The sequence below is a fragment of the Salvia splendens genome, unplaced genomic scaffold, assembly GCF_004379255.2.
Source record: "Salvia splendens isolate huo1 unplaced genomic scaffold, SspV2 ctg387, whole genome shotgun sequence".
NCBI lineage: Eukaryota > Viridiplantae > Streptophyta > Magnoliopsida > Lamiales > Lamiaceae > Salvia > Salvia splendens.
The window spans coordinates 33,858-57,391 of NW_024599034.1; the positions used below are offsets into that span (position 1 = coordinate 33,858).

General features: G+C 39.6%; 1 protein-coding gene and 1 pseudogene across 1 annotated transcript; both read left to right on the forward strand.

Moving 5' to 3' along the window:
- Positions 1-4,037: 4,037 nt before the first annotated feature.
- On the forward strand, positions 4,038-8,855 carry LOC121790013 (annotated as a pseudogene).
- Positions 8,856-14,937: 6,082 nt separating this feature from the next.
- Positions 14,938-16,942, forward strand: LOC121790012. Its single transcript, XM_042188316.1, has 3 exons — positions 14,938-15,119; positions 16,065-16,125; positions 16,401-16,942. The coding sequence occupies exons 1-3, from the start codon at positions 14,953-14,955 to the stop codon at positions 16,803-16,805; spliced, it is 633 nt and encodes a 210-aa protein (XP_042044250.1). The 5' UTR covers positions 14,938-14,952; the 3' UTR covers positions 16,806-16,942.
- The last annotated feature ends 6,592 nt before the right edge of the window (positions 16,943-23,534 follow it).

The following is a 23,534-nucleotide window of genomic DNA, read 5'->3' on the forward strand; positions in this document are numbered from 1 at the left end:
CCACGTGGGAGTTGGAAGATAAAATGAGGGAGCGCTATCCCGAGCTGTTCAAGTAAAGCCGTACAAATTTCGGGACGAAATTTTGTTTAAGGAGGGTGGAATGTGACACCCCGGAATTTCGATTTCTTTTTTTATTTGGATAAGCCGAATTTATTTGCCTAATCCTCTTTGTAAGGACGTAGAATTTTCGTTGTAACTCCAACGTTGAAATGAATTAAGTTTGAAATTGGAGGAATTAAAGTGCAAGGAAATCTTTTGCAAGAATAATGAATAAATGAAGTGCTTTTATTAGAAGAAAAGTGAGTACATCCCAATTGTTACATCATGATGCTAAGTAAGAATATTACAAGTTACAAAACACCAAGTTTTACATGGAAATGGAAATACAATTTTGTCTATCTCCAACCTAGGATAAGGGTTTAACCAAGGAGGGAATTAAGATAAGATGATCATGTGAACCAATCCCCTTCTCTTATCCTTCCTCTCGAAAATCCCCTCCACATGACTCCAAGAAGGGCAGCCTACACCTGCAAAGTTTACACAAAAAGGGGTATTAGATGTTAGACACAAGTAAGGGAAGAGGGAGGCACAAGCTCAATAAGGAAATGAGGAGAAATAGAGCTGTATAGGTCAGCCTGTAGGCTGCAAAATAGAGCCAAGATCAGCTCCCTTCTGCCACCCATTCAGTTACACCAAAGTAGGAACCAAGACAAATGGACCTAGTGAAATGAGCTTGGTATATGCTTAAAAGGGATCATGGGTCAGATTCCCCATCCCCTCAACCGAGGTCAATCTGGCAGCCAAGGGAGGCAGCCAAGTTTATCACCAATCTAGCATGAAGAACACATTCATCAACCTCAAAAGGAGGCCAACACTGCAGCCCCAAAATAGACAATGCAATCTCCCAAGGATCTGGCACAAAATGCCAGATTGTGTGAGCTATATAAGCAGCCTCACCACCTCCATTCCCTCCACCCTTAGTCACTACAAGCTTCACCACACATATAGAAATTTGCAGCAAAGGTCAGGGAGGAGGAAACGGACGAGGGAGTCTACGGCCGCACGGAGAAAACCCGCTACAATCGAGAATCACCAAGCAAGGTATCCTCACAAAACCAACAGCTTGCATCATATAGAACAATTAGGAGTTAAAGAACATAGCAACTCAATAGGATGCACCACAGTAACAAAAGCAACCCAAATCGATAGAGCTCATCAACGATGAAACTAGAATCTCAACGTAACAACTAGATGCCTCTCGATAAATCATTAAACATGAGGATAGATAGCAAGCTTCTCTCGAGCTTTCTTAAACGACCCCGCGAGATCAGTTAGTTAATGAACGAAGAGTGCGTAGCCACTGCTTAATTAACGGTATTAAAAAGGGAAAGGGGGGGAGAGGACTTAGCTTAGGCCGGCGAGGCGAGCCGAGGACGGTAGACGGCGACGGCGACGCAGCAGGCGGCAGCCCGGCCGTCGGGTGGCCGAGGGCTCCCCGATACCGACGGAGAGAGAGAAAATGCGGTGGAAAGAGGAGCATGCGCCGAAGGCCTCCGGAGTCTGTCGAGACAGCGGCGATTTCTCCGAGTGGACGAAGGAGAGTCGACGCCACTGTGCTCGATTGATTTGGGGAAATCCCTAAGATTTAGTTTGAGAAGGAGAATTGGGGATTTGGGGAGAAGAGGCAGAGGCCGACTCTGGAGCGGCAACGCAGAGGAGGCGCGATTCTCGCCGGAGATGCGAGAAGGAGAAAGGAAACGGAAGGTGGAGGCGGAGCTTGAGGAAGGAGCCGATGCCTTCTTGTGTTGAAGATGGGAGTTTGGGTGAGGGAGATGGTGAATCACGATGGGAGAGAGAGAATGGGTACTTGACCCAATTGGAGTTAATTGTTGATTGGGCCTTCAAATTAATTGTGGCTTGGGCTTATAATTAATTAGATGAATTGGGCCGAGAGTTTTGTTGGTTGGGCCACTTAACTAAATCTAGCGGACTTGGAAATTTAAATATGGTTGGAAAGGAATTAATTCAAGGAATTAAGCTTGGAGCTTAATTAAATAAATTTCAGAATAATTTGAGTTTTCCGAAAACGGGGAATGTTAAGCGGAGACGCGAAGGGCCGACCGGCGTCGCCCCGCGACGCCATGGGCGGCCTTAAGAAAAATCCGAAGAAGAAGGAATTTAAGGAGGGATTTTAAGAATCCATATTTTATTAAGAGAAATAGAATTTCTCCAAGAGAAGTAAAGAGAATAATTAAGTGTTGAAGAGCAGTAAAGCCGAGTTAGGGTTTAAGAAAAATCCAATGAGCCGAAACTAAGAGATAGATGCTATCCTATAGGATGCATGCATTCTTTTTCAGAAAAATAGTTCAAGTACTAATTAGCGTGTTACACTATTTATTTTCAAGGGAGAAAATATTCAAGGGCAAGTGAGGCCTAACGAGGAATTTAATTGGAGATAAGCATACGAGGTGGGCTTTCTTTTAAATATCCAGCGCTATAGTGTGAATACAAAGCAAATATTTTAAAGTTATGAAATATCATCTTTTCTAAAAAATGGAGATGTGAATTATTTTAAAGTTGTTGTCATGCCATAAAATGTTTGTTTTCGAGACCTGTCTGTGAGGGCTATATGCCGAAAGTTTGGCGATGCCAAAAATTTGATAAAGAATTCGGTTCCCAATAGGACCGCAAATCCTATTCGGAATTTCGTGCGCGAGCGCTGTGAGCCATCCTAGAGAGAGGTTGGCCGGCGAGGGTGTTCGTTGAAGGTCCATGTCTGAGAAACTCGTGTCGTGAAGGTGGCCACCTTCACGACACGAGTTTCTCAGACATGGTAGGAAAGTTGAAGAACATAGACTGATCAGTCGGACTTTTAAGATCACAAAAGAATTTAGTATGCTCGGGCCTTTTAAGAAAACCCCTGTGTGATACTGTTGATGGACGACAACTTATATTTGTATGTTTTGTTTTCGGCACGTGTCCACTGAGTACTCCTGTACTCAGCCCTGCATGTATTTATAAATGTGCAGGTTGAACGTCAAGATGGAGAAGATTTGATCGGAGTCAATGCTATTAAATAATCGTGTGGATTTCTCGACGATTCGTGTCCTCATACACGAAGTCGTTCAGTAGGGACCTATTCCGCTGTGTTTTGTTAAACGAGAATAGTAATGTCTCATCATTGAACTCTGATTCAGTTGACATGTCGAATTATTCTATTATGAGATTGTATCAAATACTTGACTGTTATTTTGAAATATCACATTTGGCCTTCAGCAAGTCCTTCAGATTCTACCCCATTTCTATCCCCGCTTCTTTAATCCCCCATTAGTCGCGAATTACTCAATCTTGTTATCCTTAATGAGAATTGGGTCGTGACAGTATTGATGGTATTTTCGTCTAAAAAAACTTGGAAATAGTAAAAAGTACCTCAAATGATACTAACTCAAAGTTCACGGACCTAAAATGATACTTTGGCAAAGTTCGTGGACCAAAAATGATGTTCCCTCTTTTTTTATTATTTAATTTTGTTAAATTATGTACCTTTTTTAAATTTAAATGAAATTATCGAATTTTCCCGTATATGTGGCGTGAATTTAATTCTGTATCTTGTGTGATTGTTAATTATTTATTTTTAGTGCTGATGATGTGGCAAGGCTGTGGCTGGGCTATTGCTTGTCCAGTTGCTTGTCAAGCTAATGTGGCAGGAGGAATTTAGTGCTGCTGATGTGGCATGACTGGGCTATGGCTGGACTATTGCTTGTCCGCCGACCACTGTGGATGCTCTTACGGTTCCTAGTTTCTCTAAGCCAGAATTGCCGATTTTTGAACCTCTAGATCATAATCATAACATGTCTAATGTTTAGGATAAAAAGTAATATTCCAATTTTATTATTTTAGAATAAATTAATTAAAAAAATATGCGATTTGAAGTAATTATAATAAATCGATCAATTAGTCTCCCAAAACTGAAAATCGAACAATTAGTGACAACATGTAGAGTAGAACTTAGAAGCCAGAAAAGGAAAAAGGAGTGATTGGCATTTGAACCTTTATGCTTGGCAGAAAAATTAGATTTGGATGATACTACAAATATTTTGTGGTGCCTATGATTCCAAATCTAGAATTAGAAAAGGCCCAAATTCCCTGAACTCGCACATTACATTCACTTCGTTTTGCTCTGAAGACCTAGGCCTTCTCTTCTACTAACTCGTAAGTTTTTCTTCTCTCTTAGCTTCTTCTTTCTTTGTGCTAAATTTGTATTTATTCGTCTCTCAAAAAATCCCTCTTCTGCAACATGGAGCTAATTCCAAAGGTTCCCATTGTTTATCTTGTCAAAAACTAATTTTTAACCATAGGAACATCTGGCAACGGTGTGTCGATTTCGATTTCTTTTGTCTTCCCTGGGGGGATAAAATTTCTATTTTGTTCTTAGATGGGAAGGTAATTGTGACTGTTCTTGGAACTTGCAAATGTGGAAACTAATGGGATGGGGTTTAAGGATTCAAGTTGTGATAATTCACGGTTTGGCTTTGTGAAGTGGTGATTTTGATGTAGCTGTTAATTGCTTAACACAGTTGGTTGCATATTTGTCTGAGATCTTATAATCTGTATTGTTTAATTTGATTTATTCTCATGTTTGGGTGTTATAGAAAGTGGGTTATGAGCAATTGACCTTTGGTTTTAGATCTTTGTTATATATATGTAGAACAATGCCAAGCTAAGATTTTTAGGATGTGTTTGGCTGAAGTTGGTTACTTCATTTAGTCTGGAGTATCTTTGAATCATTTAGTTGTGGGATTCAACTATTTGGTTTCATCTTTTCAGTACCATCCCCTTTGTGATTTCACTCTCTATCCGATGGATAGGTACATGAAAGAGCAGGCCACGGTCCATTTAGAGGGATGATCAAGTGTACCGGACATATTTTGTCTACTTGTTTAACTCCTGTTCATTCTGTTGTCCTGAAAAACCATGGCAGATTGTTCTCCAACTTATATTATACAAATCCTACCAAATCAAGGAAATTGCATCGCTACAATCAGAAGTGCCAGTTTCACAAGGAGAGCACTATGGTGGCCACCCGCTACCCTCCACCGTGGTTCAGGTGATACATCTGATTTCAAGATATTGAGATCTTTTTTGAATATGGTGGTCAATTGGCTTGATTATCTTTTAATTCTATACTCTGATATGCAGTATTGCTCCAATGATGGACTTGACGGACAACCACTATAGAACTTTGGCACGTATCATATCCAAAAAAGCTTGGCTGTATTCAGAAATGATTGCTGCAGAAACAATTGTTTTTCAGAAGGGGAATTTGGTAGTTGCTTCTTGCACTGTTTTTCTATTCTGTTATCCTAACGAAAAGATGCACTGATATGATCCAAATATTGCACATTTTTGGCAAACCAATCCAAGTTTATTATGACATAATTCTTCGAGTTGGACTTGATTTTACAAGATTAATGTGTAAAAGAATCAAAGATCAACTAACCTGGGTTCGGTAATAAAGATGGAAGCTAACATTATGTAGACCAAAAATTGGAATAATTAAGATTGATGGGGCAGTTCTCTTGCTAGATCTTAGGAAATGCTTCATTGTGGATGTTTTCGAACAAGATTAGATCATGGTGAGATTTATATCAAATAGAAGATGTGCTGCTTTGCTCTTAGTGTTGTCAGAAGTGCGGGGCACAGAAGATGTGCCCCACGAATCACACCAAAATAAGTGGAACACTAATTTTTAATAAAACTGTCACCTGTGCCTTTCTTTTTAATGTGTGAAACCCTAACTTTAACAATACATTCAATCATTTATACAGTCAATATAGGTCTCGCCAAAAGTAATACTACTACTGAAATCCTAATTTTAAGAAAGCTGCCGCCCTACCTTCCTTTCACACATTCATGCTCGAACACACACTCAATCCTAAACCCTCTTCCCATCTAACCTCACCTCAGCCGCCGGGTTTGCACCGTTGCATCTGCGTTTAAAGTCCTCTTGTCTCTGTTTCTGTTTCCTCTCCCCCCTGCTTCGTCTAAAATCACCACTGCTTCGCCGCTGGAATAGCTCCCGCCATCCCCTTTCTTCTTCATCGTCCCCCCAAGTTGACCCACTGTGTCACGTATATATATTTGGTATGATATCATATCAAACTGAAAATCACTGTATAATGAAATTTCGATATTCTAGATATTGTTTCAGTATGATTAATGCGATATATCAGTATTTCGATATATTTTCCCACCCTTACGGTAAGTGGTGAATCTGTATTATTTAGTCTGGAACATAACTGATTTCATGGGCTTTCCCTTTGTTATTTGTCTAATGTCATTTATCTTTATGGTTACCAGGATAGATTCTTGGCATTTGGTCCAGAGCAACATCCTATAGTACTTCAAATTGGGGGAAACGATTTGGAAAACATTGCTAAAGCAACTCAACTTGCAAATCCTTATGGCTATGATGAAATCAATTTCAAGTTTGTTCTCTTATTACAGGCATACACCTTTTATTCCATTCTCTAACTTTTGCTATTTTTAATACTCAACACATTGTTGGCAGCTGTGGTTGTCCAAGTCCAAAGGTCGCTGGAAAAGGCTGTTTCGGGGTGCGTTTAATGCTTGATCCAAAGGTGTGTGCAGTGGTGCCTTACTAATTTTAAGGTATTTTTTAATAGTTATTACAGCAAGCTATCTAACCTAATCATATTGTCTTTTACAAGGGAAGTTTGTTGCTGATGCCATGACGGTAATTGCTGCAAATACAAATGTTCCTGTTAGTGTCAAATGCAGAATTGGTGTCGATGACCACGATTCATATAATGAACTTTGTAAGTGCTTCCATCTTCATAGACTAGTGTTGTATAGTTTTCTTCCTTTTGAAGGTATTTTGCTTACACATCCAATATAAGATATGAGTTTCTCTTTATATTTCTTGCCTTGCAATTGTTTGGTGACTCACTACATGCATGTAAAGTTGTTTTTACCAATTACTGTGATTGTTGGCTGCATATGGATATGTTCTGATTGAGTCTTTTCCTCTATAATGAGCTTCCATTTTTGTTTCTCTGCAGGTGATTTCATATATAAGGTCTCATCTCAATCACCAACGAGGCATTTCATAATACACTCCAGGAAGGCACTACTTAATGGAATCAGCCCCAGAGAAAATAGATCAATTCCACCCTTAAAGTACAAATTGTTTGAATCTTATCCATTGTCACGTGTTACATTGCCTCAGTTAGTTTCTTATCTCATTGCTATACTTCTCTCAACTCTTTCCAGATATGAGTTCTTCTATGCTCTCCTGCGCGATTTTCCTGATTTGCGGTTCACCATCAATGGTGGCATAAACACTATTGATGAGGTAATTTCAAGTATAACATGTCTTGTAAATATGTTCACGATGCACCTGCATTATTCTTTTTCTTTAAATCAGTATCTAGGTTTACACTCAATTTCTTCAGAATCATATGGGCTATTTTTTTTTTCTTTTAAATTGTTTGCAATGAGCTTTATGAAAGGATATCTCTTCAGAGCTTCTTGGTTTTAACTAGTAGTAAAATTTCTCTTCACAGTCTTCATTAACCAAGACAATAACTCACTCACTCTTCCGGTACCCTCGTATTTTGTATTTCAAAAACTAGGTAAATGAAGCTCTGAGAGAAGGAGCCCATGGAGTTATGGTTGGACGTGCAGCTTATCATAAGTATGTACTTATTTATCTCTACATTTTGTCATATCTACGTGCTGTTTCAATAGTAGACACTTATGAGTTTTTATTCACGTTTTATTTGCTTTCCATGCTGACTGAAAACTAAAATGACCTTCTTCCAGTCCATGGAATGTTTTGGGACATGTTGATAGTGCAGTATACAGGGCACCTCTTAGCACTATAACAAGGCGACAGGTTGGTCACCTATCTCTCTGATTTTATTGTGGTTGTGGAGATCCTTATTTTCTCAGTACCATCTGCATTCTGCCATGCAGGTACTTGAAAAGTTCCAGGTTTATGGAGATTCAGTCTTGGAACATCAGGAACCTAGACCAAATCTTCGCGAGATTACAAAAGTATGGATGCATCCTAATTTTAATTTCATCATCATTTCTTACTATTTTTAAAGTAAGCTAGAGAAGATATATGCTATTTTGATTTGACATTTAAGCCTATTTGTACGTGCAGCCTTTGCTTGGTTTTTTCCATTCATCCCCGGAAATGGTTTGTGGAAGCGCAAAGTTGATGCTGCTTTACACACCTGCCCGGTAGGCTACTATCTTTTCAAATGCTACATGATGCGTTTCTCATAACTAAATGAGAGGAAATTTGTGCTCATAGTGCAGAGATAATTTGGCAGAAAAATTAAAACAAGAATGCTTGTCAATGTTGATAATAATATGAAAGAAATTTAGGTGAATATTCATAAAGTATTACAATCTTGACATAGATTGTCTAAACTTGCAGACAATAAAATCATTGTTGGAGGAGACGCTGGATGCCATTCCGGATGCAGTATTGGATTCACCGATTACTGAAGCCCCTATCGGTTTTCCAGATGTTTTCTCTGCTGCCAAGAAGGTGCTGCCACCACCCTATTCAGTTACAGAGGAAGAGCTCTTCTCGTATGCCTAGTCCGCTTGCAGTCCGTCCTTATGTCTAAATGCACACAATTTTTCTGTCACACACTACAAAGATTAAGAAGAGAAAGAGAGCAGATGAGACAATTTGTTATCAGAGAATTTGTTCACATATCACATTAACATGTCTCCTCAATATTGATACTTGTTGACATACATTGAAAACATACCGAATGCTAATTTTTCTTTTTATATATTTTAGTTTATAATCATGCTTTCACTCTAATTTGATTATAAAAAATGGAAATAAATTTTTGACTAAAATCATGATTTTTCGTCGTCGAGCTATAGTACCCGGGAACACATCGTTGCACATCATCGGTTGTTTGCGGACTTCTTCGCTCTCGAGCCGCGTTTTGGGGATAACTTATTCCGGCGACGTTTTAGGATGCATCGTCCGCTATTTATGCATATCGTGAGTGTTTTAGAACATCGGTACGAGTATTTCAGGTTCAGGGAAGATGCGGTTGGTAAACCCGGTCACACGCCCATACAGAAGTGCACTGCCGCAATCAGGCAGCTGGCGTACGGAGGCGCAGCCGATATGTTCGACGAGTACCTCCACATTGGCGAGTCGACAACCCGCGAGTGTCCGCAGTTTTTTTGCGAGGGCGTTAGAGAGATATTCGGGGATCAGTATCTTCGTAAGCCAAGCCCCGAAGACTGCCAGCAGCTGATAGATATGCACGGGTCGGTACACGGGTTTCCCGGGATGTTGGGCAGCATAGATTGTATGCATTGGGAGTGGAAGAATTGCCTGCCGCCTGAAAAGGAATATACACTACCGGCTTCAAAGGCAAGCATCCACGATGATCCTTGAAGCTGTAGCTGACTACCAACTGTGGATATGGCATGCGTATTTTGGAGTAGCCGGGTCGAACAACGACATCAACGTCCTCCAGTCGTCGCCTATGTTCAACGAGCAATGCATGGGCGTTGGTCCGACCATCAGTTTCGTCGTGAACGGCAACCAGCACAATATGGGCTACTATTTGGCGGATGAGATATACCCAAACTGACCCGTCTTTGTGAACACGATCAGATGTTCGCTCGAAGAAAAGAAGATCTACTTTGCGAGCCGTCAGGAGGCAGCGCGCAAGGATGTGGAGCGGATATTTTGTGTGCTCCAGAGTCGATGGGCGACAGTGAAGGGTCCTTCATGGTTGTGGTATATTGACAACATCGCTGATGTCATGTATGCATGTATTATTATGCACAACATGATTGTCGAAAGTGAAGGTCGTGAACTAACTCAGTGGACCAATAAAGATGCTATGGGTGCCGGTCCAAGCCACAACGTGGCCACCGCCAATGTACATATGGGGATACCCCATGAAGAGGCTCATCGCGTCCGCACATTTGCCAACATGCGCCAAACAGAAGCCCATGTACGACTTCAGAATGATATAAGTGAAGAGCTATGGACGCGGAGGGGTGGACGTTGATATTTTATTTTCTTTTGTTTGCATTGTATTCCATCCGTCCCACAAAAGATGTCACACTTGTGGGATCACACGGGATTTTAGGAGGTTTTGTTTTGTGTGTTAAATGGAGAAAAAAAATAATTTTTATATTAATGTGAGAGAGAACTTTTTCCAAAAATGGAAATGTGACATCTTTTATGGAACAAACTAAAAAGGAAAGTGTGACATCTTTTGTAGGACGATGGAGTAATTTTTTTAATATAATTATGTATGTTTTTTTATTTTTTAATGAAGTTATTGCATTTTCCCCATTCGTATTCGTGTCGAAATTTTAATTCCGTTACGTAAATTGCATATTTACGCATCCGTCGTTTTCCTGAGCTCGTCAAAGCTTTCAACATCAAGCTCTGGTGGAGATTTATCGCGCAGGATTCTTTGTGGGCGCAGTTCACCATGCGCAAGTTTCCATGCTAGTCGTGCTTTTATTTCTCCTTACTCTGTGCATGATAGTCCTATCTGGCGTCGGCTCACGGGCATTAGGGGTCAGGTTCATGATTTTATTAGGTGGTCTCTCGGCGAAGGCCGGATTAGTTTTTGGGACGACGTGTGGGTCGGGGATCGCCCCCTTAGGACCTATTGTCCGCCCGGGACTAATCTTCCTGCCGCTGAGGTCTCTAGATTTTGGCATGATCATACTTGGCATATTGAAAAACTGCATGATTATTTGGCTTTGTATGGTGTGTCTTTGTATGTGTTGGATCTTATCAGGGTTGTTCCGATTGAGGTGGGTAGACGGGATGTGATGCGATGGAGCCTGATTGGCGATGGCGAGTTCTCGACGGCCTCAGCTTGGGAGCTCATCCGGACACGGTCCCCTAGACATTTCGGACTTCGCATGGTTTGGAATGCTGGGCTGACCCCGACTATCTCAGTCTTCATCGGGCGCCTCCTCCTCCAGAGGGTCCCTGTTGAGTGTTATGTTCAGACCCGTGGTATCTCTCTCGCATCCAAGTGTCTGTGTTGTGTCTCTTCTTTTTCGGTCGAGTCTTTTCAGCATTTGTTTGTGTCGAGTCCTCTGGCGAGATCGGTTTGGGATTTCTTCAATGGATGGTTCCCTTACATTAGCACACACATTCACACGTGCACTGATATTGCATATAGATTAGGCTTTTGGTGGAGGTCCTCTCACAGGGCCACTGCCTTGCACATCAGCTTCATTATTCCTTGTTTAGTATACTGGTTTATTTGGACGGAGAGGAATAGCTGCAAGCACCACGACATTTTTTTTCGTTCTTCTCATGTTATTTGGCAGGTTATTCGGCATCTGCCGATCTTGGTGGCGGCGGGTGTGCTCCTACCCCTTCATTGGTGCGGTTGCACTACGGCTGTCGACTTCATGCATTTGGTTCCTCCTCACCCGCGAGTTCTGAGGTCCTTGAGTGTGCTTTGGCATCCACCCGACGATCCTTAGGTGAAGCTGAACACCGATGGGGCCTTTATCACCTCGACGGGACAAGTTGGCGGTGGGGGAGTGGTTCGTGGTTCCGACGGTTCTCTCTTGGGGGCCTTTTGCACGTCTCTCGTAGCTGCGTCAGCCTTTGAGGCGGAGCTTCTAGCTCTTCTTCACGGGTTGACAATGGCTATGGTGTTCTCATCACAGGTTTGGGTCGAGATGGATGCAGCACCAGTGGTCGCGGTGTTCACTTCAGGACGCGGGGGAGCAGCGGATGTGAGGCATCACATGGCTCGCATTCGCACCTTGCTCTCACAGCTGCAAGTTAGGTTCTCTCACATCTATAGAGGGGGCACCGGGCAGCCGATTTTCTGGCAGGTAGGGGGGTCCAGACCCCTTCCATCACCTTCTATGATGCGGATTCATATCCTCGGTATTTGAAGTCGCTAGTGAGGATGGACCAGTTTTGACTTTTGGTTTTTTGTTTTCCCTTTAGATTTGGCCAACCCTTGGCCACCATCCTTGTGATTATCATGTTTTTATGTTCCTTTTCTCTTTAGATCTCTCGATTGTTAAATGGGTAGTACCCGGTCTGTGGGGATACCATAGTAGCTTTGTTAGCTCTTGTGATTTGTATCTCTCGTGCGGACCGAGTCACTTTTGGACTTGGTTGATGTATGTTTCTTTGACGTTTTGATATATACAGGTTGGAGGTCAGCCTAAACCCCCCACCGTGATGGTGTTTTAAAAAAAACGTAAATTGCATATTTGTGAATTTTTTTTTTATTGCGAGAAGTTCTTGGGGAAGTCCGCCATTGTGCAATAAGAAGTCCTTATGACGTGTCAATGTAGTGGAAAGTCCTTATGACGTGACGGATGTGTTTTGGGAAGTCCGAGTGGAAGTCCAATGGGACATCCGTCTCATTGGAGATGCTCTTAGAAAAAGTACATATTTAAGAAAATAGAGAATTTAATAATATATTTGAGCAATTACATAATACTACTATTTGGTACTCCCTCCGTCCCAAGATAGATGTCACACTTGGGGAATGACACGGGATTTTAGGAGATGTTGTTTTGTGTGTTAAGTGGAGAGAGAAAATAGTATATTTATATTGATTTGAGAGTGAACTTTTTTTAAAAAAAGAAATGTGACATCTTTTTAAAATAGTTTATTAAATGAATGGAGAATAGAATAAAAAAGAGAATTAATTTTTGCCAAAATAAAAACGACTCAATTATCTTGGAACTTCTCGAAATAGAAAAATAGGGCTCTATTAATCAAAATGGAGGCAAGATAAATTTAGTATTAATCCGTCAACAGTAACTACTACTACGATGTATTAATCCATCAACAATAACTACTACTATGACGTATTAATCCCCCGTCCCAAGGAAGATGACTCATTCCTTGGGTAGCACGAAGTTTCATGCAGTTTTATTTTGTGTGTTAGGTGGATAGAGCAAAGTAGTAAGAGAGAAGAAATAAAGTAGAGATAAAATTGTTTCCATTTATAGTAATGAGTCATCTTGGATGAGATGAGACAAATAAAAAAGGAACGTGGGTCATCTCTAGTGGGACGGAGGGAGTATCATATTTTCCAAAACACGTGCGAAAAGGAACGGGATCGTGTTTATTGGGACGGGAGAAGTATATGCTAGGGTTGGTATACTGTCTAAAAGCAAGTTCTGAGAATGCATAGTTATTGCATAAGTTTCGAACTCGTATCTACTTTTCGACCGGTGTAAGAAGAAGTAATTTTATCACAATGTGTTTGTCATGTCCGGAAAAATATAAACTTCGAACTACAAGAAAACAAAAATTTGTGCAATAAACAGTAAGGTGTAACTCTTAGAATAAGTAAAAAAATTAAGCAAATAGAGAATTTAATAATATATTTGAGCAATTACATAATACTACCAGTACTTGGTATTTTATTTATAAGGGGGGACTGCTATGTGTGCGAAAGTAGCAAATTAATAATAGCAAAAGTGGATCATAGTATAATTTTTTAATAATAAAAAAAACAATAATAATAATGTTGTGCAATTAAAAATTGCTTAAATTATATGCGTAATCCATGCTATCTTATTTATTCTGCCATATATAAATATTTTATCACTATTAGGCTCGACCTTGTATATTTATTTGGACAAAAGTCCCTTTTTGGTCCTTAATATTTGGCGATTTTTTTATTTTGGTCCATAACATTATCTTTTGAATTATTTGGTCCCTCACAAATAAAAATCGATCAAATTTGGTCCGAAATGAATGGAACCGTTAAAATTTAACAGTCAACGGGTTTTAAATCAATTTTGACCAGATTAAGTTAATAATTATGTTTAATTAATGTCTAATATCTAATTAGAATTTTATTTTATTTTTTTAAAGAAAAAGATTCATCCAAATCTGTAAATCCGTATCTCAACTCATCTGCCAAATCCACCAATTCCTCCAGTTACTCTTGTGTTATAAGTAATCTCAATCACTCTCCACAAATGCGATGCACTAATCAAACCAAAATCAAAATCTCGACGACCTCACATCTCTCCCCTCATCCCCAGAGAAAAATCGCGACTCAGCAAGCACGACTTCTTCCCGGAGCCTTCCTTCCAGAGCTCCTCCGCCTACCTCTCCGCCCTCTCCGCCACCGCACCGCCGCCTCCGCGACCGTCTCCTCGGCCGCGCCTCCGAATCCGACGAGCTCATCGAGGCGAAGAAGCAATCCGAGCACGAGATGAAGAAGTGCCTCACCTGGTAGGACCTGATCTGGCTCCGTCATCGGCTCTGGCATCTTCAGCATTACCGAATTGGAGACGCGCGACACCGTCTGCCCCGCGATCATCGCCTCCTACGCCGTCTCCGGCCTCTCCGCTCTCCTCTCCGTCTTGTGCTACACCGAATTCGCCGTCGAGATCCCTGTCGCTGGTGGATCCTCTCTCCTCCGCCTCGAGTTAGGGATTTCATCGCGTTCATCGCCGCCGGTAACATTTTGCTCGAAGGACTCGTCGGCGCCGCCGGATTAGGGCGAACCTGGTCCTCCTATCTCGCTAGCATCTTCAGTAATAATCCCGATTTCCTCCGATTTAGGGTTAATTCCTTCGCTAAGGCTTCAATGTACTGGATCCCTTGCAGTATTAATATTTTGTTAATTGTGAACGGATCGCCATGCTAGAACGAAGCATTCATCAAATTTTCCCTCAGCGAAGAAATCCACGACGATATCTAATTTTTTAGATTTTGGTTAATTAGATATTAGATATTAATTAAACATAATTATTAATTAATCCGGTCAAAATTGATTTAAAACCCGTTGACTGTTAAATTTTAACGGTTCCATCCATTTCGGACTAAATGTGATCGATTTTTATTTATGAGGGACCAAATAATTCAAAAGATAATGTTATGGACCAAAATCAAAAAATCCTTAAATGTTAAGGACCAAAAATAGACTTCAGTCATTTATCTGTCTCTCGCCGTTGAAAATTGAAGAAGAAAGCAGAAGCAGTATTTTTATTTTCCGACGCCGGCGAACCCCCCGCTCCTCATTCTTTCGTCTCTCTCAAAAGCAAACCCTCTCCAACATTCATCAGTTGAGGTAGGAATTCTATTATTTCTCGTCTATTTTACTTTCTGCCCTATGAATTGCCAGTAAAATAGTGAAAACTATTTCAAGTTTATACTATGAATTGACAGTAAAATTGAAACTTTTTTCAAGTTTAGACTATGAATCGGCAGTAAAATAGAAACTACTGTATTTCAAGTTTAGACAAAGGTCGTTTTTTTCCGTAATTCAAAAATCAGATCTTGAATTGGTTGTATATGGTCCATAATTTGGACGTGAATTGTATTTATAAGCAAACACAAGATGTATATGCTTCAAAATTAGGGTAGGAGTTTGTTCAAGAAAAACACACATGTCTTTTTTTTTTTTTTGGGTTCCGTAACTAAAAATCAGATCTTGAATTGGTTGTATTAGTAAGCGAAAACCAGATGTTGAATTGGATGTATATGATCCAAAATCAGGGTAGAAATTTGTTCAAGAAAAACACAAACTGGGAGGGATACATGTGTGAAGATTATCTTTGTTTCAATTTTGCAAAGTCATATCTTGGGTCTTGAAGTTATTCTAAACTCAATATATGTGAAGTAGGAGTCCCTCCTGAGTCAACTATCAACTCTTTACTAGAAAACTTTAATATAGGGCTATTTGTTTTTCATTATAAAAATGTTTGCATAGGTCCTGATGTTACCTTTATCGCCAAACATTCATGTTCCAAGTAATGGCCTAGCTCTTGTGATTTGCGAAGGTCTAAACTCACTCAATACTTTTAGCTTCTTCAATGGAATTCACTAAATCTCAAATTGCCATGTTTTTAATCGATGAAATGAAGGACCTTTTTTAGCTCCAATTCTAACAGTACATAGCTTTAGGTGTCTTGTTCTTTGTCATCATAATTCAGCTTCAAATCAAGAAAATGAATTAACTTATCCTGCTTATGGAACATTCGTTTCCTTAGTTACTCAATTTCTGCCCCTATAGGCTAATGGTTGTTGTTGGTGAGGCCTCTTTCAAGGCTCGTTTCAATGCCCCAGACTCACAGGTTAGATGTTCATGTTCATTTAGCACTTTCTCACCATGTGTATTATCTGTAGCCGTTTTATATAATTCACGACATGTATGCAATGAATTTGTCATAGATAGAAGCACAAAATATAGGTTATTAAAGTCAGAAATTTTATTGCAGCACTAAATTTTCCATAATTCACCCATAGTAAGATTGATAAAAAGAAACAACTGAATTAGAGCATACTGTAATTACAAGAATAGTTTTTCCTTCATCCTCTGTGATAATTGTTTTTTCATGTGTTGATGAAGATCGCCGACTTTTTGGAAGGGGAAACTGATTTGTTTAGAAAGCTACCACCTGACATCTTTAGATATATCATGAGAAAACTCCAGCTTGAATGCATTATAAGGTGCAAATGTGTTTGCAAATCATGGCGCAATCTAATAGAAATAGGTTTTTTTTATCCGGAGGAGGAGATTTGGATCATGAAGATTCGGAGGTTCATCATCATAAATGCTGTAATTGGCAAGATAAAGGCTGAAAGGAAAAAGAATGTGGCCGTAGGAGAAAGCAAGCTTTGGGTACTCGAAGAAAAAATCAAGGACAAGCCTGTGGTTAGGGGACCAATGCTTGTGGTCGGGGGATCGACTATTATTGTCATTGCTATTGCGGTCGGGTGCTTCATCTTTGGCGTAAGGAAGCGCTCTGTTTAAGTTTTAGGTGGAGTTTTTTTGTGTATGAAGTTTTGAAAATATAGGTTAATTTTATAAATGGGTTACTAAACTATGAGCTTTGTATCAAATTACTAAACTTTGATTTGTTTCAAATTAGTCACTTAACTTTCTACTCCCTCTATTCCCTCATAATTGAGTCATTTTTTTATTTTGGATACATTATGATGTTCTGTCTCGGTCTGGGAGTCCTCTGTGGTAAGTTTGCATGTCTTTAAACTCAGCATAAATGAGAAACCAGCAAAAATAACACAATTTGCTCGAATTTCAGGTGCCGTTGGATATCTGGGCTCCAACTTGTTTGTGAGGAGAATTTACAGGAATATCAAATTTATTCTAGATTATATAGAGTTTGTTATTGATGCCATGATAAGTTAAACGCGAATGGGAAGATACATTGGAATGGACAAGCTCTGCACTCTGCAGCATCCTTTTTGTAGTGATGAAATTAATTAATTAATTTGGACTGTTGATTACTAAACTCCATTACATCAAAATCTGTAAAAATTTAAGAGCATCTCCAACGGTGCTTCAAAACTTCAAAACCAATCCTATTGAAGGTTTTTTATGAAAAATACTCAGATTTTGATTTATTGCATTCAAGTCCAAATAATTTTATGTTTATCAAAATAGAATAATGGAAGGAAGAGAAGAAACCTAAATAATTCTATTAGGAAGAGCAGACGCACACGGCAGGTTGGAGAAGAAATAACAAATAAAAACCTAAATAATTCTATTAATATTATGTTAATTATTGATTAATGGCTGGCCCATATATATGCACGTTTTTTAATATATAAAAATTAAGTGAAAAAGCAAAAACTAAAAATCTAAAATATGATTAAAATGATTAAAAAAAATACTCAATCTAATCTAAATAAAAGGATGCATAACAAGATAGCTAACCTAGTTAAAATATGATTAAGAAGATACAATAAAATGTGACCTCTCTCTATTTTCATCCTATGCAGACATTTTATTATCCCAAAATTAGCTATTTAGTGTTTGGAGGGATTTGGATTCAAGAATCGTTCACCATTACCACATATGATTAAGAAGTTGCAAAGTACTTTAGTGTATGATTATTACAAGAAGCAACAATCTTACACAAAAATGTTAGAGACTCGCGATTTTGGATATAAAAGAACTGGACTGCAATGAACTGTACGAAATCGAACTTGAGGCGATGCAAAAATTATAATACTCCTAAAAACTACTCCTAAATTGAATTGATTCGGCAGATGCAATTATGCAAACGTCGCGCGGCAGCGGAAGCGCTGAGCTGAATCGGAGCGACGGCGGTGGCCTCGCTAAATACAGTCAGCTCCGGTAACTTGGTTGGAAGCGTTACTCGAATCGGACGATGAGCAGGTTTTGCCCGAAGTCGTTTTGGATATACCTAGACCGCCTCCGACGTCGATCGCGGTGGGTTTAGTAATTTCCTGGAGAATGAACAGCTCGCCTGCGGAATTTGTGTCTCTGCTAAATGGCTCAGAAGGGTTTCGGTTGAAAGTGAAGAGAAGAAAAGAGCAGTTGCATGAAGACAATGAAGTGAAGAAGATCCGAAGAAATAAGAAGAAGGAATTCAGTTGTGAGCTGGCAGTTAGTTAGTTAGTTGATAGTTAGTTAAACGAGAGATGATCGCATGTGATCACCCTCATGCACCTACATGCACCGTAGCTAGAACTTAGCTCAATGAGCCATAGTATAAATAAGTAGCTAGCTTTCTTTCTCTGTAACTTTCATATATTTTCAATCAATAAAAATATCTTTCTATCTTCTTTATATTGAGAATTGATTTGATATAAGTTTGTTTTTACAAATTCTACATGGTATCAGTGAATACTTTTTAGCTTCCGCATTTTATCTCTGGTTTTCTGTGATGGCTCGCGGCAATGGCGGCAACACCGGTAACTCCGGCAATGCCGAAAGCAGCGGATCATCCAACCACTCTACTTTGGAGGACAGTTCAAGTCCATACTATCTACATCCAAGCGACAATCCTAATTTGCAACTGGTATCTCAAGTTTTAACCGGATCAAACTACATCAATTGGAGTAGATCGGTGACTACAGCTCTTCTAGCTAAGAATAAACAGCCTTTTGTCAACGATACTCTTCTCCGACCGGATGATGATCACCTTCTTCTTCCGGCTTGGATTCGATGTAACAGCATGATAGTTTCATGGCTTCGAAACTCTATTTCACCACAGATCTGCTCAAGCATAATGTATCTGGAGAATTCTTATGAAATCTGGCTAGATCTACATGATCGATTCTCTCAATCTGATTCAGCTAGATCCTATCAACTTCGACAGCAGATCATGAACCTCACTCAAGGTCAGAACGATGTTAGCTCATATTTTACCAATCTAAGAATAGTTTGGAATGAATTTAAGCATTTTCAACCGATCGCTTGGTGTACATGCTCGACTTGCCGATGCAATAGTGCTCGGCGATGGCAAACTGCTCAAGAGGAAGATTGCACAATGCAATTCCTCATTGGTCTCAATTCATCATTCTCTCAAATTAGATCTGCTATCCTCTCTGTGGTGCCTTTGCCATCTCTGTCGAAGGTGTTTTCTATGGTTGTGCAGGAGGAGAGGCAAAGGAATATTGATCAAGCCTATATTTCTCCTTCTCATTCTTCAATTGAACAGTTGTTTGCTGCAAATGCGGCTTCTTCCTCCTATGGCAGAGGAAGATTATGCACTCATTGTGGTAAAACCAATCACACTATTGATCGTTGTTTTGTTCTACATGGTTTTCCACCAAGTTTTGGAAGAGGCAGAGGAAAGCCTACATTCAGAGACTCTATGCAACCTAATCAGTGAATTTGGTGGAGGATAACATCACTGATTATAGTGAAAAACAGTTTACTAACACTGCTGCAAATTCATCTGTTACAGCAGGTTCTATACATTCAACTATGGAGCAATGCCAACAACTCATGGCTTTACTGCAGTCTCAGCTTGGCACATCTTCCTCTCCTCAAACCATTTCGGCTCCACCAGAAAATATCTCTGCCGCACCTATCTCCTCACCTCAAATTCCTTCTCCACAACCATCTCGCTTTGCTGGTACATTCTCATTTACTCCTTTTGTTGCTAATATTACTGCTCCTAATTCTTGGCTAATTGATACTGGTGCTACACACCATGTATGTTGCAATCTATCCATGTTTGATTCATCTTCACCTGTTAGTAAGACCTTTGTGAATCTGCCTAATGGTGAAACAGCCACTGTGACACACATAGGCACAATTCATCTCACTTCTTCAATAACTCTTTCCTCTGTCCTTTGTGTACCTTCCTTCACTTTCAATCTTATCTCAGTCAGCTCCTTAACTTCTTCTTTGCCTTGTGTTGTGAATTTTACTCATGATTCACTCACAATCCAGGAAACTTCACAGGGGACTTTGATTGGGAAGGGTAAACGAGTTGGAAATCTTTACACTCTCATTGTTGATGCTGGTACTATTCCTTCTGTTTCTGTATCTGCTGTTAATGCAGTTGTCTCTGTTGACTTGGCATATGAGACTAGGCCATCCTTCCATAAATAAACTCAAATGTATTTCTGATACTTTGCATTTGCTTAATAAAAACCTATCTGTTTGTGATATCTGTCCCATGGCCAAACAAAAACACCTCAGTTTCACATCATCTAATTCTATAGCAGATACACCCTTTGATTTGATACATTGTGATGTTTGGGGTCCTTTAAATCCTTGCACATCACAAGGTTATACCTATTTTCTCACCATTGTTGATGATGCCTCTAGATTTGTTTGGACCTTTCTCATGAAACACAAATCTGATGTTAAAGATATTCTTCTCCAATTCTTTAACACAATTCATACTCAGTTCAATAAGAATATTAAAATGCTCAGAACTGATAATGCCCCAGAATTCCTTATACCCTCCATATACACCCCTTTTGGAACAATTCACCAACATTCTTGTGTGGAAACTCCACAACAAAATGCTCGAGTGGAAAGGAAACACCAACACCTTCTAAATGTTGCAAGAAGTCTCCTTTTTCAATCTCATTTACCTAATACTTTCTGGGGAGATTGCATTCTTACTGCAGCATACTTGATTCATAGAACCCCATCATCTGTTCTCCCTCATAACACCACTCCTTTCCATATCCTATACAACAAAGAACCCTCATATTCTCATTTGAAAGTTTTTGGATGCTTGTGTTATGCATCAACTCTTAATAGAGATAGAACCAAGTTTTCACCAAGAGCCTCCAAGTGTATATTTCTGGGGTATCCATCTGGATGTAAAGGGTACAAACTTCTTGAAATTGACAACATGCAAGAGATTATCACTCGCAATGTTGTTTTTCATAAGAACATCTTTCCTTTTTCTCACCTCACTGTATCCAATTTTCCAAACTCTCCAAACTCAACCTCACTAGATATTTCAGCCGCACAAAATAAAGATCCTTCTTCATCAAATACTCCCTTCACGTCTTCTTCAGAATCTCACCAGCAGCCTCCTTCTTCCACCACTACCAGAGCTGGCAGACTAACAATACCACCAGCTCATCTAACTGATTACTTATGTAACTCAGTTTCTTCAACTACTCCCTACCCAATTTCCTCTTACTTCACCTTATCAAAACTATCCCCAACATACCTTCGATATGTCATTCTGATGACTGCAGTATTTGAGCCAGCCAACTATTCTAGGCAGCTCCAATTCCAGAATGGCATATAGCTATTCAAGATGAGTTGAGTGCTCTAAATAAGACAAGCACTTGGTATATCACAACTCTTCCACCTGGGAAAGAACCCATCGATTGTAAATGGGTTTTCAAGGTGAAATTCCATGCTGATGGAACAGTAGAAAGATATAAGGCAAGGCTAGTTGCCAAAGGTTATACACAATTGGAAGGTGTAGACTTTTTGGACACTTTTTCCCCTGTAGCTAAACTCACTACTGTGAAGTTTATACTTGCACTAGCAGCTATAAATAATTGGGAACTCTGCCATCTTGATATAAACAATGCTTTTCTGTATGGAGACTTAGAAGAGGAGATTTACATGAACATACCTCCTGGGCTGTCTGTTGAGGGGGTCGACTGTGAACCAGGGACCAAACTTGTTTGTAGACTTAAGAAATCTTTATATGGTCTCAAACAAGCCTCGAGACAATGGTACCTAAAGTTGTCTAAAGTTTTGAGTGGATTTGGGCTTCAACAGTCAGCCTCAGACCATTCATTCTTCTTTAAGAAAGATAATGCAGGTTTCTTTGGCATAGTGGTCTATGTAGATGATACTTTAGTATCCACAAATGACAGAAAGAAGATTGAAAGTTTCAAGGAATTTTTGGCTCAACATTTTAAGTTCAAAGACTTAGGCATCCCTAAATATTTTATGGGATTGGAAATTGCTAGAAGCAAAGATGGCATTCTTGTATCTCAGAGGAAATACGCTATGGATCTATTGAGAGATGCTGGCTTGCTAGGCTGCAAGCCATCTTCAGTCCCTATGGATCCCTGAAAGCAGCTGGGACAAGATGCAGGAAAAGTAATGAAAGAGTCTTCAAAATATAGAAGATTAATTGGGAGGCTTCTATATTTGTGCATCACAAGACCAGATATAACATTTGTTGTCCATAAACTTAGTCAATATGTCTCTAAACCTTGTGAAGAACATTGGATTACAACATTGGATAGCAGCTGAGAAAATACTGAGATATGTGAAAGGAACACCAGGACACGGTTTGTTTTACTCCAGAAAATCAGAGCCTTCCTTGAGCATATTCTCGGATGCTGATTGGGCAGCTTGCCCAGACACTAGAAGATCAATGACATGATATTGCTTATATCTGGGAACTTCTTTGATATCATGGAGAGCCAAGAAACAACACACTATATCAAGATCTTCAGGCTAGGCTGAATATAGGGCAATGGCTCAAGCATGTTGTGAAGTTGTATGGGCTTCAACTATTTTGGCAGATTTTGGAACAAAAACAGAAAAGGCTATTCCTTTATATTGTGATAACCAGGCTGCAGTTCATATTTGTTCTAATCCAGTCTTCCATGAGCGTACGAAACACATTGAAATAGATTGTCATACAGTGAGAGAGAAGTACTTGGATGGAATTGTCAAGCCTATGCATATTCGGAATACTTTGCAGCTTGCTGATATATTTACCAAACCTTTGGGAGTTGCTGCTTTTCAAGGAGTATTGGACAAGATGAACTTTAAGAGTTTGTATTGTCCATCTTGAAGTGGGGTGTTGAAAGTGAAGAGAAGAAAAGAGCCGTTGCATGAAGACAATGAAGTGAAGAAGATCCGAAGAAATAAGAAGGAATTCAGTTGTGAGCTGGCAGTTAGTTAGTTAGTTGATAGTTAGTTAAACGAGAGATGATCGCATGTGATCACCCTCATGCACCTACATGCACCGTAGCTAGAACTTAGCTCAATGAGCCATAGTATAAATAAGTAGCTAGCTTTCTTTCTCTGTAACTTTCATATATTTTCAATCAATAAAAATATCTTTCTATCTTTTCTATCTTCTCTATATTGAGAATTGATTTGATATAAGTTTGTTTTTACAAATTCTACAGTTTCTTTCAAATTTAGGAATTCCAGCTAAGCGGGCACGCGAGGCGGAGGATTTGGATAGGATTTCGACGAAAAAGTCTCGTCGTGAGTCGTCGTCTTCTTCTACTCGATTGCTATGAATTATGATCA

Coding starts and splice junctions, on each gene's coding strand:
- LOC121790012 (XM_042188316.1), top strand. CDS start 14,953: ATGTTAAGGACCAAAAATAGACTTCAGTCATTTATCTGTCTCTCGCCG. Junction 15,120..16,064: donor TCCAACATTCATCAGTTGAG/GTAGGAATTCTA, acceptor CTGCCCCTATAG/GCTAATGGTTGTTGTTGGTG. Junction 16,126..16,400: donor TCAATGCCCCAGACTCACAG/GTTAGATGTTCA, acceptor GTGTTGATGAAG/ATCGCCGACTTTTTGGAAGG.